The following is a 14,716-nucleotide window of genomic DNA, read 5'->3' as shown; positions in this document are numbered from 1 at the left end:
AAGTTGGAGATAAGTAGTGAATTTGTCCCCAATGCCATGATGTGAAGCTGTGTTTGTAGTTCAGTAGAATCAAATAAAATAATGTCATTTTAAAAAGACAGATGTGGAAACTGCTGGTTTAAGTATTAAACAGTGATACTTAATGTGGCTGTTCTACATGAGACAGATTTCATTTCCTCTAACACATCCTTTCTTGAAGATTCTCAAATTAATCTGCCTATTAGTATGTTGCACAGTGTTCTTGGAGAACTGAAACTGCTTGGAAGTAGCTTGAACCTTTGAATCATGCTTGTCTTTTTTCCCCTCATGATTGCAGAGTAGAGAGGTGGCAACTAGGCTAGTGTGCTGTGAGATGGGACTCCCTTGGAGTGGCAGAAGGGTAACATGATCCCTGTGTTCCCAGCCCTGGGCAGCTGCAGTGGATGAGGTGCCCCGTATCCAGGTTGTAAAAGCTGTAGGGGTGGCAGTGAGGATCTGGGAGAAGTAGATGTATGAAATCCTCCATGTCCTTTCCCTGTGGAGGCTTCATCATAAACAGCACACACCCAGGAGCACTTACTGCGGTGCTTGAGCCTTTGAGCACACTTTAGCCCCCAGCACTGCTGAGCCCCGGCAAGTAAACTGGCTCTGTAATAACCTGCTTGCTCCTCGTTGAGAGTCAATGATGAGGGGTGGGTCTTTATCTCATTCTGATATTTGCATGTGTTTGTTCCACACTTCACATACATTTTTATCACATGTGAAGTATTTCATACCAAAATATGTGTGCCAAAGGTATTTGTGAGGAAGTGTCTGTTCCTTCCCGTGTCAGGAATACAGTAGTCAAGAAAGCATGGCAGATGATCCTCTGTGTAAGAGACAGAGGGGCTTTTGTAACTTCACAGAAGCATAGTGCTTATTTCAATAAGAGGAACAACTAGATAAGAAAGAAGAACAAGAAGAAAGATAAGAAAGAGGAACAACTCCCAGATAAGAAAGAAATAGATTTGGGGATAAAGATTAAATCCCTAGAAGGACTCAATGCCTTGAGAAGAGGTTCTTTTATTCCTTAATACATGTAAACAGGTGTGTGGGTATGCAGATAGGTGAAATACTGGGTGTCAGGAAAATCCGTGAGAAGTCTGTTTAAATAAGAAAGATTGTTTTGGTTTGGCTTTCGTCAGCTTTTCCCCACATATTCTACAAACTTTTATAACAGGTTCTTAATTTTCAGTTCTTGTTGGGAAAACCCCCAAACCAACATTTGTTGTTTGTACTTGATCTTACCTTGAAACAATTCTTAATTGAGCCAGATTTACGGGAAATACAGTCTTTCTGACTGAAAAAAAAAAACTTACCAATCTGAACTGAGTCAGTTAACTGGAGTCATGCATCCTAGGATGTTCTCCAAGGTACCCAAAGAGGGGTAATAGAGCACACAGCATAAATGTCAACTCTGCCACCCTGCTCTTGCTAACCTTGCAGGAGTTGGGAGATTCTCCTATACACAGACACCATGAAGACTCTGCAGAAAGGTACCAAGAGTACTGTATTGGGTTGATCCTGAGTTGATGGACAGTCTTTGAGACCAATGACGCTTCTCACAATTTACATATTTAAACCGCACGAAAAGACAGGATTTCCCCCTTTTGTCGGAGCTCGCCTGCTGGAAGCTGGGAGGGCTCCGAGCCTCCAGGCCCCGCCGGGCCGGGCTGGGGCCACTGCCCCTTTCCCCCTTTCCCAACGCTGCGGCACGGACCCTGGGTGGCTGGGGGGGACTGTCCCAGAGCCACAGGCAGCTCAAACCAGCCATGGACTGCTCACAGCTAAAACCAGCCATGGACTGCTCACAGCTAAACCCATCCAGCGCGGCTTCTGGGGACCGGCGGGTCCCTCTCCTCTCCATGCGGAGCCGGCGGAGTCAACGGGAGCCGGCAGAGCCTCCTGTCTGCAGCCAGCACACTTCGTGCTGAACTGAAGAAGACACCACGCAGCCAGCAGCACAAAGGGAGCGAGGCTTTCCCCACCGTAAAGCCTGAACAAGGACACCCTTCAGCATGGCAGCGTCAGAGTCAGAGAGAAAGAGAAGTGAGTCCCGTGGGACGGAGCTGGAAATGGCGACGGGAGAAAAGAGGGCGGTGCCGCGATTCTGGCGCGCAGCTTAAAAGAAACCTTCTTGCATGCCGTGGTAAGAAACTGTAATACCACAAACTGTTTGTCTCTTTAATCCATTTGAAGAACATGGGGGGATGGAGAATCTTCGTGTGGCCTGTGAAGATTGTGAAGAATGCTTATGCCAGGCTATATAGAAGTAGTAAGAGGCTGTTAGAGACTTGTGGCGAAGAAAAGCCTTTGTGTGCAGGCCAAAAGAACTTATCCTTAAAAAGATTAATAACCCCATGTGATGGCCCGTGTTTTGCAGTGTGAAGGAACTGTGAGATTTTTCATGGGAGAGATGTTCTACACACAGCAGATTGTTTGTTTCCGGGCGGATCTGCTGTTGGTGGCAGTTTGGGAACCACGTGCAACTGAAGAAAAACCCTTTTTTCCTTAAGCGTAAGAGAGAGACTTTTCAAGAACTGGAACACTGACTAACATCCCATGTTCTGTTTTCCTTGTGCGAGCTGGGTAAAAGGAGAGAAATGCTGGGGGGGGGGGGGGGGGGGAGGATTTGCTTTAATTTTATTTTGTTATTGTCTCTTTACTTTTAATTCTATTAGTAATAAAACTCTTTCATTGTACTGCAACTGTTTAAGGTTTGTGCCTGCTTTGCTTTCTCCTAATTCTTATCTCACAGAAGGAAAATAAGTAAGTAATGAATATTTTGAACCAAAACCACTACACTTAATTGGTGTTTCCGCCCGGTTTCGAACTCAACCCGCTGCAAGTACTTGAAACTTAAGGGTTCCCAGGAACCCTTCCATATTTTCTGCCAAGCTAGCAAAGGTGGATACAAGGAACTAAAATTTAATGTTTCATGCAGTTATGTGCAATTCCAGCATTTTCCTCTGCTATCATTGTCAAGGGAAGTCTCTCTTCTCAATTAACAAAAATGCCAGAAGGACCACTGCTGTCTTCTGATACAGGGCAGTCAACAGGAGGAGGAGATGCAGTGATGAGTTTCTGCCACCTAATCCAGATGGAATCCCGAAGGTGTTCTCAAACTAGTCCCCATCTTCCTGAAATGAGTAACAGACTTCTCATGCAGAGCAAGGTATGGCACTTTCTAAATATGAGCTCAGGAAAGTCTTTTAGGGACATATAAGGTCTTGATATAAAACCAGTAGAGAATAACCCATTTCTGTGCACTACCTCACTGTTAGAAATGTCAGCTTTGCCTCTAGTCTGACTCTGTGTATCATCAGCTGACAGCCAATGGATCTAGCTTTTGTGCTTTAGTTTTCCAGATTGCAAATCACTCCTTTATTATGTCTACACAAAGGACAGTTCTCTGAGGTCACTTATTTGAGACCTGTTTTCTCATGACCTAAATGCTTTCCAGTTTCTTCTTTATACGCCTCTCACTGTGCAGTGGTTTGGACCTTGGGCACTGGCACTGCACAGTATTCCTGTAGCAGTGGCTCGGTCTATTCAGATACTGTAGGCTCATTATTCTCACCAGACGCTTTCCTAGGTGTAGTTACAGGGATGCACTTTTTCCTTTTGTGGCTTTAAATGTTCACCTGCATTTGTGTATCCACCTCCTGTTTTTCGAGTCTCTACTTCCTAGGAAGCCACTGCATCATGCCTACAGACACTGAGACACCAGGTAGCCTGTGTCTCTTAACACCAAAAAGACCCTCCTCTAATTCTTCGGTATCTTCCCATTTGCTGTTCTGCATATTTATTTTTTGTCATCTGCAAGCTTTAATAGTAATTTTAATAACTTTATGTGTACTAAGTGGTAATATCAATTGTTTATTTTACTTGGGTAAATAGGGAATGGAGCATCAGCATCTTCAGAAGTATTTCAACAATATGGAAACTATAAAACAATGTTGCATTTCCACCCAACAGGATACATTTAAGATCCAAACCCAGAGAGCTTTTTTGGACGTTCACCTCGCTGATGGCAGCAATATTAGACTTTATATCCAGACATCAGGCACTGCAGAAAGAATATTATAGGTAATGGCTTTCTAGAATTGTGTTGAAAGTTCCCATTTGTGAGAAGTGGACAAAAATTAATATAATTTCAATTAGGAAAGGATAAACCTCTCTATTTGAAGATATACAAGAGTATTTTCTGTGGGCTTTGAGGAGTTTATTGTTCCAGAGGGCTGGGGAGCATTGCTGGTTTTGCAGATGAGATTTTTGGGTTCTTAGAATAATCCAGAATTAACTTCTTAATGTTACATGTCTTCTGCTTCTATGGCATTTAGCTGTCAAGTTCACGTTTCCTTCACATATGATAGAATCAAAAAAATATATAGAGACACATTCATTATTAAGTTGCCTTTGGTTTGGCATAGTGTGGGTGAAAGTTCTTGAATACTGAGGTCAGAAATTATCTAGTCTTCACTTATGTCTTGGCTGGCAGCTGCTGTTAAAACTGAGTGCACAACTGATGCATCTTTTTTTCTGCGTGCTTCTCTTTGCTTGTTTTGTGTCCCTTGGTGCTTTCTGTGGAACTGTGTGTTTGCAGTGTTGGTGCAGTTCTAGCACTGGCTCTGGGATGTCTGTAACAGCTGTTGGAATACACACAGTAAACAATTGCTAGTTAAAATTTGAAACCAGTAGCAACCAAATATTGTTTACACAATTGGTTGGTTTGTGTTTGCAACTTTAGCTGGAGTTCCCTCCTTATGCCAGAAGAGGAGGAGCAGCAATGGCTCTGCCTATTTTGTGTATTTGCACGTGTGTGCATGAGCAAGGCTTCTTTGGTTGCCCTCATTTCCTAATCCTAACAGCAATAACAAAGCACACATCTGTCAGATAGGTGCTGCTCTTTGTCATGGGATTCTGAAATTTCCTCTCACCGTACGGAAAAGTGTGCACCGTGTTTCTGCTGTGCCTTTGCAATCTGAGTTTGTGAAGGCAGTTCTCAACTGGCCACAGGTATAAAGGAGCTGAACACGTATTTGCTGTGCTCTGTCTAGCTGATGGGTGTTAGTCCAGCCTCAGAATTTACACTATCTGTGCACAGGAACCATAAACTGGGTAACAAAAGGTGAGCCCTTGCTGGCTTTGTTCTGCCCTGGGGTTTGCACCACCTGAGGCAATGCTGGGACGGGTTCTTCCGGAAACATAAGTGTCAGAGTCGGCCTTAGACCCTGCAACAGGAGACTCATGAGGTGGGAGATGCCAAAGGCAAAAAGCCTTGAGGGTGGTAGGGAGATAGAAATTCTGATTTGGGGAGAGAGAAGTAGGTGCTAAGAGGATGGAAGAAGTAAGGAGACATTTTTAGACAAGAAATGTGTATAGGAGCCTTGAGTAAGGAAAGGATTTTTTTAATATACTTAAAAAAACATTAATAATTTTTGCTTGATAAACTTGTCAGTTTGCAGTGGGTCACGGTAATTTCCAAGCCAGTCAGTGGTGTTGTATATTGCTTTGTATGTTGCTTTTATATATGTTTAACGTTTATGTGCTACTGTAAAGAAACAACAACGTTTAAAATACTGCAGATACCATTTCTTCTCTTGTGGTCTTAAAGATGAAATAGGACTTTTGGGAATTATTTAACTTTTGTCACTGTAAATTGCTACTACATTCACTGTTATTTTGTGGTGGAGGTCGGTTTAACAACCATCACTCCCTAATATTCTGGTATTCAGGCAGCATATACCAGTTTGTGCTTTGAACCAAGAAATAAAACCAGCCAAAATCATATTAAATCTGAGATCTGTGTTTGCCATTCCTTGGAAATGCCATTTGGTATGCTTAGTATTATACTACTAAAGGATAACACATTAGTCTGTGGCTAGTTTCTTGAATTAATTTCTGACAACAGCACAGTGGCAGAAGAATAAAAGGTGATAGTCACTTTTTCGTCTTTTGTGTTTGGACTTCTGAAACTTTCTTCCCATCATATCTGGTGTCTGAATTGACTGTGAGACAAGTGATTTTAATGGTCTGCTGCCCTCTCTGGTAACAGCCCTGATATTAAGAGGGATAAGGGAAACCTCACTAATGTGTTTTTTAATTTTAACTGCGAACAGTTCTTACCTTTAGCTTGGTATCTACTTTTTTCTATGCACAAAACCGTCTGCTTTTTAAAACAGCTGATACAGCTGGAGAAAACCCTTCTGAACTGTGAAGATGAATTTAAAATGCCATCACTGTGACACAGAGTTTGAAGTGTATTGGAAGAAGAGAAACCTGACACTTCCACTTTATGCTCAAAGTCCATCCTCTCTGACCAAAGCATTAGGTTGCATGATCTGCCACAATAGCTATGACAGTAGTATTCTCAGGACTGAAGAGATTTCTTATAATTGCCACACCACTTTTCCTGAGCAAACTCAGGAGGTTATGGTCACTGTGGAATTTAGGAATGCTTCAATGGTACTGAATTCTTTTAGGTTATGGCAGTTTGAACTTAGGCTTTGATTTTTCAGAACCTAAACCATAATAAGACAACTGTCCCAATCAGATTCAGTGGTTAATGGGCTCACCTTTGCCTGATTTTTCTGTCCCCACTATCCCATTGTGCAGCTGGTTCTGCAAATATTGTCTTCATTTTCTGTTGGTGCTACTTCTGCCCTTTTTTCAGAGAAGATGTAGAGAGGCCACAGCAAATTAAAAGCAACCCAAATGTCAAGCCAGATAGTGTTTCTCCTCCTTATGCACTATTGATAATGAAAGCTCAACAGAGCTCAATTCTGCTCTTGCCAGAAGCCTTGACAGAGAATGCTACAAGACTGGTGTTTTCATTAAAGGGGCAGGACATGTAGATATTTCCTAGAAAAACAAGAGAACTTTATCAGCCTGGAAAAGACACAAATCCTGTAAAAATATGTATTTGTGATGCTCATGAGTAATGTTGTTAACTCAGAGCACATAGTGCTCACTGTAAAACAGGATTTGAGGATTTAGTAGTGAAGATCTGGAAACACATGGCAGATGCCTTGCATTAGAGAATAAATTCATGACAGTACTAAACAGTCTATTTTATTACATTTTTACATTGCTTTGAAAGTTATGAAACTCATCACAAATTCACATGCTGGAATATGGGAGTGGTTATATTTTCTTTTAAATGAGCAGTTAAATGGGACATAAGGGAAAATTTTAAAACAGTTACATTAATAGGTATTGAACACTTCTTTATTCATGCTAGTGTATAGTGAAGCTTCTGACCTTCTTTGTTTTTGAAGGTTACATTGTGTGAGGTGGGTCTGTCGAGAGAATTTATATAATATTTTAGCCTATTTTTTTTTTCAAGATTGTGAGGATAAAGCTCTCTGGTAAGTTTTACAAGGTGCTTAACTTAGCCCTCCCTTGGATTTTTTTTTTTTGCTGTTGTTGTTGTTGGCTGCAGTGACTGAACCTGAAATCTGAACAAGGCTTGCATGATCCTGCTCAGGTTAAAAGACCCATCTGGTCTGATAAATTCCCTCAAGCTCTCTCTCTCTACATCTTGGAAAGTCTGGTAGTGGGGAACAAAGTATGGCAAGAGAGAGTGCGGTGTAGGGGTAAGACTTTCACATATGAATGTCATCCCTTTGAGTTTGTAAGTCACGTTGCAACTTCATCACATGGGAACTATTGGGTGTGTATTCTAGGTAGGCATTTAATCAGATGGCCATACCTACATAAAACAGTTCTTAATTTACAGATCACATGCTGAGTTTAACAATAGGACAGGAAGCTCTATTGTTATGTTTATAAACAATGTCTCTAGCTTACTTTCCTTTATATCATTACATGTTTCTTTTCTTAACTGCCAGTAACTGAAGTTTGACCACAGTGTTATTAGGCAAGCTGTAAATCAGGGTTGTGAGTGTGTGAAGAGGCTTTTGTGTCTTCATTGGTCTGCTGATGTCCTGTTTCCCATGCGGGTGGGTATGTGGATAAGGCAGGATCCAGGCCTGTGTGACTGGGATAGGTTCAGGCCACATGAGGATGGTGAACACTCTTAGCTGTTGACTGGAGTTACGTTAGGCACTGCAGTCTGTTATAAACATATATTGTAATATTGGCTTCTCGCAAGTATTAAGGTAGATATTATATAATGTTAGAAATGCTTTTGCTGTGTGAATGTAGTTTTCTTTCTTTTTAGCAAGAATATTAGCAAGTGTGAGCAAGTAAGATAACCTCCAAGCGAACAGAGGATGAGGCCCGAGAAGCTGCTGATCAACACTTTGTCCAGGGAACAAAGGGGCCCAAAGGCTGCTCTGCCCGGAGAATGGCAGGGCCAGGGGGCCCCAGAGCCGCTATCACCGCTCCGCCCGGGGGGCAAAGAGGCCAAAGCTGCAATCAGCCCTGACTGTCTGGGGAATTAAGAGAGCCACCCCACCATCGACTCTTACCTAGCGGGCCCAACCTCAAGAATCGAAAGAAATAAAACCGCACGGCAGAAGAATACGCATGCTCTAAAAAGGCGGAACCAAGGAGTGGCCACGCAGAACAGCTCCTGGAAAAGTTTGAATATGCATAAGAACAGACAGTAAAAATGGTATAAAAAGGACTATCCTCGAGCATCAGGTGTGCTCTTGGCAGAGCGCCAAGGCACCCAGCCGTTACCTCTTTGCTTTATTTTATGTGTCTCTTATTGTCTTTATATTTAACCCTTTAAATTCTCACAGGAGAGTGAACCCCGTTTTTCACAAGTCATTTAGCTTTTTTCAGTCTTTTCGTTGGCATAGAGATGTTAGTGCTCTTCTGAATGTTTTTTTAAAATGAAGATCCAGTTACTACTAGACTTACTAAGGAACTCAGGCTTACTTAGTGAGGTAAGAACTTTACAGTCTGTGTCTATATTATTTATTATTCACTTGCCCATTTCATTCTGCTGTGAAAGACATCTCTGAGTACACAGTTGGCAGTTACTATGTCTCAAATGTATCTTCCACTGCAGTTCCAGATGAAATTATTTTTGCCTTGTATTGTGATATGATCAGATACACAAGAGAATAGAAAAGTTTTTCAGTTGATTACATTTCTATGCATCTTTGATAATCCTCACAAATACATCAAGTCCAAATGTAATCCACATTCCACTGCCAAAAAATGTTTAGATGCTCACAGGCTCGAAAAGGTATGTTTAAGTGTTCTGCTGAATCATGCTATCGGCTTAAAATTAAATGGTTACAGGTTTGGGCCTATTAGACTCACATTTTTTGAAAAAATAAGCAGAAAAGTAGTGATCTCTGAAGAGTGACATGCTTTTCTTGCTGTACATTGACATTTTATACATCTCGTCTGGTGATCTGTTCCAGAAAAGCACCAGTCCTGGAAGTTTGCACCCACGTGTCCTGTAATTAGCTTGTCTCCTAACTTTACTCCAGAATTTGTATTGTTTTTCTTCTCTAAAAGCACATTGCTAGCCAGCAATAATTGATACATGAAAGTAGTTGAGCTATTTCACTAGATTTCACCAAATGTCTCTGTGGTTTTTCTTCTTTTCCCAGGGGTGAAAAAAGTGGCAGAACTTGAACTTCCTTATGTGAGTCTTCAGAGCATGAAGGAGTTGCACTGTAAGCTTGGGATCAGAAAGTGGTGAGCAAGAAGCTTAAGTGAAACTACTAAGATGCATGACAACTACTACAAGCAGAGAAGGAAATCCCTTGAATAACTTAGTTATGAAGCCTTCAAGTTTCAACAGCTTGACTGTTGGTTTTTTTTTTTTTTTGAGGCCAATTTTTAATTGGAATCAGCTGGTTTCTGTGGTGCTGCATGTTTTAAATTTTAGCACTGTAGTACTCCTGAAGGGTCCTTTACTGTAGCTAGCTATTTATTCCCTCTTTCTTTCAGAATAATAGAGAGGTGTTTTGTGGCTCCTTGCCTCTTAATATTTATACTTGCACAATGCAGTGGCCACAAATAAAAATATACCCGTAAACAATATAGAAGAGAACTTCAAGTTCTGAGTTGCAAGCTGCCTCTCTGGGCAGAGATGGATTACTTTTTTTCATCTGAAGTGCTCATTTCTATACACTAATATACATAATGCTTGAGACCATAGCTTGAGCATTTCTTTTAGTAAGTGGCCTGGCTTAAACAGGAGAGCACTCTTCCCCTTTCATTTGCTTGTTCCTTGGGCTACTCCTCCGTTATGCTGGTGGAATTGTGTGGGCAGACAGTGGTGAACTGGACTGGTGAGCTAACCTGGTCTAAAAATACTGGCTCTTTATTTTTTATTTGGTTTTGATGGCCTATTTTTGGCCTGAGTCAGTCCCCTGGTTCTGTTTGCTTGCAGCAAATGGTAATGCTGACTTGTGGGTGAGGATAAACCCTGGGGACAGGGAGCCTGGTGCCAAGGTACCATTTGTCAGAGTGCCCCGAGGGGGCAGTTAGGCAGTACAGCAGGGCCAGTCTAATGGCTCCTTGCTGCAGTTGTGCTCTGGTCTACTTCTCCCTACAATGAAAAAGAAAAAAAAGAAATCTACTTTTGCTTGCTTAGTGAGTTGTATTGACTGCAGCAGACGAATGAATGGAGCGGAAGAGGAAGAACAGACCATGTCTTTTGGTGGCAGCAAGGAAAGTTGCTTGGCTTGAAGGTACTCAAGAACCTGTTGTTTGATGGTGGTGTAACTTGTCTGGTTTAAATCTACTGCAGTAGAGCTTGGCCTCTACTAATCCTTCTCTGTTTCCGTATACATGCCTTTATGAACAGCAGAGCTAGCAGTCCAGTGAAATAACTGCATGCTTCTCAGCTATGGCAAACTGTCTGAGTAGATACTTCTCCATCTAGCACTGCTCCAAGCCCAGAGGTAGGAACTGGGGCTGTCTGGGCTGCAGGACCCGGAGTAGTTCAAGTGATACATCTGTATTGGCTGTGGAGCCTGTGCTGCTCCAATTGTATGGTTGTGGAGATTTACCCAGGCTGCTTTAGATCAAAGGGCTCAGGCCAGCTGTGCCCCCAGCACGTGGATAACAGAGTGTTCAGTTTGCTCTGCTGCTGCACTGACCTCAGCCTGCTGCAGCTCCACAGTGGTTGGTGGTGCAGCTAGCTGGCTTCAGGCTAGGTCTTGTATGCCAGCACTGCAGCATGGCAGTGGCTGCTCTAGGAGCCTTACCAACTACTGTGTAGAGAAACCCAGAGTTGTTTGAGAAAAGGAGGGAAAAATGTTAGCTCTATGTAACTTCTGTGCTTGGTACTACCAAAATCAAAGTGGAGAGATTCGATAACCTGACTCTAGTTTATTTCCATTCTGCTACAATGTATAAAGAATGAGTACAGTACACACTTCAAGATCACATCTGTTGTTTGGCTGGGTGGTTTTTAATCTGGTAAGTAATGACATCTTTCTGGATTGTGCTCCCATTTTATTTAGCTGAAAAAAATCAAACCACCATTCAACAGAAGCATTTCTTCATGTTTTCCCCTTGGCTTGGGATCCTTCTCTCGATACACTGCTGATGGATTGCAGAACTTCACTGAACTTGCAGGTAAAACTGAAAGGACTTTGTAAACTTTAAGGTTACCTTTTCCACATTAAATTATTCAAATGCTTGACATATTTAGAAATGGTACCTGTTGGCATTGCTTTGTGGCACTTTTCTAAGTGTTGGATATAGCTGTTGTTGATAGTGGGCTTGCTGGTGGTTTGGGTTTTTTTTCTCCTTCAAACCCTTGTATTAGAGATTCTGATTCACCTATGTCTTATGCATGGGAAAAATATTACACAAAAAGGACACATTTAGGTATCTATCCACTGTATTTTCAAGGTGATATATGTATCCTAATGTTCCTAATATGTAGGCACTCTGCCATGATATGAGAGCATGTAAGTGAACTGTAGGTGTGTTGAGTTGTACACCTACACTCAACTTAGGAAACTATTAATTCATGAGGAAAGAACAGCATAGAGTGAATTTGTCCTAAAATCAAAGGCTTTGTTTAAAAAGCTTGTTTAAAAACCAAAATAAACCACAAGCTTTCTATTTCTATGTATTTCTAAATGTTTATGTAAAAGGAAATACGTTTTTGCTGACTTTTGCTGCTATTTTTAAAAATCCTTTTAAGGCACTCCAGGAAGTTAAGAGGAATTGGGTTAAATCAACAGACGAGCAGATGTAGGAACTTGAATTTCTACAAAAAATATAAACAAAGCAAAGGTAAAATGGTATTTAAAAAATCAATTTAAACAGAACAAAGGAGTGGGTTTTTTTAAGAAATGATACTAGGGGCTGTGACTTCAAAAACAGAGCATGGTTTTGTGGAGTCATTTGAACTAGAGACCCAGGTCTCCCATCTCCTGGTATTATACTGAATGACCAAATAGAAAAGGAGATTCCTATTTCTGTTGATATTTTTAAAAAATCCCAACAGAATGAGCTGGATCCCAAGGACTGGGAAGAAGTTTTCGACTGAATGCTATTCTTCTCTGCAAAACTCAGGTCCAAAAGTTTGTCATTCAGCTTAGGCAACCAGATGAAAATTCAGACTGCTGGGTCTGTTGTTCACAGTATTTCTTACTTGTTATTTTTATCTCTTACTGTCATCATATCTGATAATCATCCAAAAGACCCATTTCATCATATCCCGTTCAAAAAAAAAAATCAAGTTTCTAACTCTGGACTGTGAGCACTATTCTCTGAATCAAGCACTGAACCTATTGTGGTGAATCTGTGTCCTTCCAGAAGAAAGAGTATTAGGAATTTTAAACATTTGTCTTATAGCACTTTTTCTTTTCTTTTTTCCCTTTTTTTTTCTCTCCAAATCACTAGACCTACTTGCCTTTACAGCAAATTGCATTAGTTCTGTCTTTTTGGTGCAGTTCCCAATGCAAATTTGAGAAATGCAGTTCTGTGGTATGTTCAGCTTAATGTTTGATCCTTTTATTTGTGACTATCCAGAAGAAAGCTGTTCAGCTGACATCCATGTTGGCAATGATGAGATCAGCTGCTGTATAACACCACCTACTAACCAAATCAAAGAGGTCAGCTTTAAAATCAACAGGTTAAGAATTTGGCAGGTTACTCTTCTTATAAGTACTTCACTGACTTTGTATCTACATTCACTTCCTCTTCATGAAAAATATGGTTGGAAGGTCTGGGGAGAAGGGGATGATGTGTTTTAAATCTCTTCCACTTGCCCATATTCCCCTCCAAACCTCTTCTGAAACATACTCCCTTGGCAGCCTTTACAGCAGTGAAATATCTTGCTTTACTCTGCCATTTTCTTCCTTTCCTAGCATTCCGTGTCATGCTTTACCTGCCCCTTTCCTCTCCTTTTGGAGGTAGAGTTGTCAGAGTTTTGTGAGGGAGCAAAATAACTGCTTTAGCCAGGTTTATGCTCACAAAGACTCCCCCTTCCTACCTCCCACTTGCTCCTTCCCACAGGGAAAGTGTTCTGGTAGAGATTCCAGCTGTTTTATTTGTATACTGTATAAAATGAACCTAATTGACTGATTCTGATTTAAGGCTGAACACATTAATGCTCGTTTTAGCTGCTCCCTGTGTTCATTGGCTAGAGGGTTTCTGGTTGGTTTTTCTCTTTGTTTTTCCAGGGTGCTGCAAAGGATAGTAAAGATGACACACTGGAGCTCCAATTTGAGGACAATGACTCAGGCACATGAAACTGGATAATTTTGTACACAAAGCAGGTTATTTCTCAATCCTTTTAGGAAAGGATCAGAGTAAAATGTAATCTTACAGGGTTAGTCATACTGAAGCTGGGGCACAAGGAACTGCAGCTCGTTTGTTGCACTATAAGGATGTTAAGAAGAGAGTCAAATTAACTGAGTCAGGAAAATGATAGTTCAGTAGTTAGGGACTGTAATTTTCTCCTGGAGAAGGAGTAGAAGAGTCAAGTATGTCATTTTGAAGAAATCAGAAAGTTCTCTGGTCTTTAGACCTTTTTGTTCAGTAGCCGCTTGAAGAAAATGGTATCAGAACAGATGATGAAGGCAGCCAAAGGCCAAGAAATGGTGAGCATGTGTGTTGGTACAGGAATTTGTATTTAATATGAGATAAGACTGCTACTCTATCACTCTTACAACTGTGCTGAGAGAAGTACCATTGAGGAAAAGTATCTTGCACATTCCAAGATTTCAGTCCAGGATTAATTGATTAAAAAGCACATCTTTGCTCAGTTTTACTGAAATAATATTCTGAATGTTAGAAGGTTTATCATCACAGCTTTAATAATATGTTTTATGTTCTCTCTCCTTGACTTTGACTTTTTCTGAGTAAGGATATAGGTGGTATAAGGTAAGGATATAGATGGCATAATTTTTTGTATGTTCTGCACTACCCTGTTATATCCATTTTTGGCTTTCAATTTTTCCCCACTTCACTTGCTAGCTCCATCTGCTGCAATGTTAGACCAAATTGAGATCTGTGACATTCACACTGAGAAAATTTTTGATTTTAACTTGAAGTGTTAATAAACTAAAAATCTGATTTGCAGCTAAAATACTTCTGTCTTTTGTGTGGGCCTTTCAGGATGGAAGTATGTTTAGATATTGATATTTTTAAAAATTATTTCCAGCATTAGTAGTGTCTTTGTTTAACCTTGTGATATCTAAAGTCTTTGTCTGCCAACTGAAAATGTCTGAAGAGAGAAAAAGAAAAGACCATGTGTGATCTTCTAGGCCCATGCTGATTAGAGTGAGCAGTGAGGCAA

The 14,716-nt window shown here is 40.9% G+C and overlaps 1 protein-coding gene across 1 annotated transcript in view; it reads left to right on the top strand.

Annotated features, from left to right (window-relative positions):
• Positions 1-13,667, top strand: part of SNX31 (sorting nexin 31) — a gene marked incomplete at both ends in the record, with an annotated part of 34,264 nt that extends 20,597 nt beyond the window's left edge. Inside the window, 8 exon segments of the mRNA XM_082287343.1 lie at positions 3,997-4,099; positions 9,555-9,642; positions 11,475-11,535; positions 12,113-12,163; positions 12,167-12,179; positions 12,182-12,204; positions 12,894-13,064; positions 13,599-13,667. Coding sequence (XP_082143469.1) covers positions 3,997-4,099; positions 9,555-9,642; positions 11,475-11,535; positions 12,113-12,163; positions 12,167-12,179; positions 12,182-12,204; positions 12,894-13,064; positions 13,599-13,667 — 579 coding nt within the window.
• Between the last annotated feature and the right edge of the window lie 1,049 nt (positions 13,668-14,716).

The sequence above is a fragment of the Coloeus monedula genome (genome assembly GCF_965178545.1).
Source record: "Coloeus monedula genome assembly, chromosome: 1".
In the NCBI taxonomy this organism is placed as follows: Eukaryota; Metazoa; Chordata; class Aves; order Passeriformes; family Corvidae; genus Coloeus; species Coloeus monedula.
Note: the sequence above shows the minus strand (reverse complement) of the source record. Positions and strands in the feature narration are given on the sequence as shown.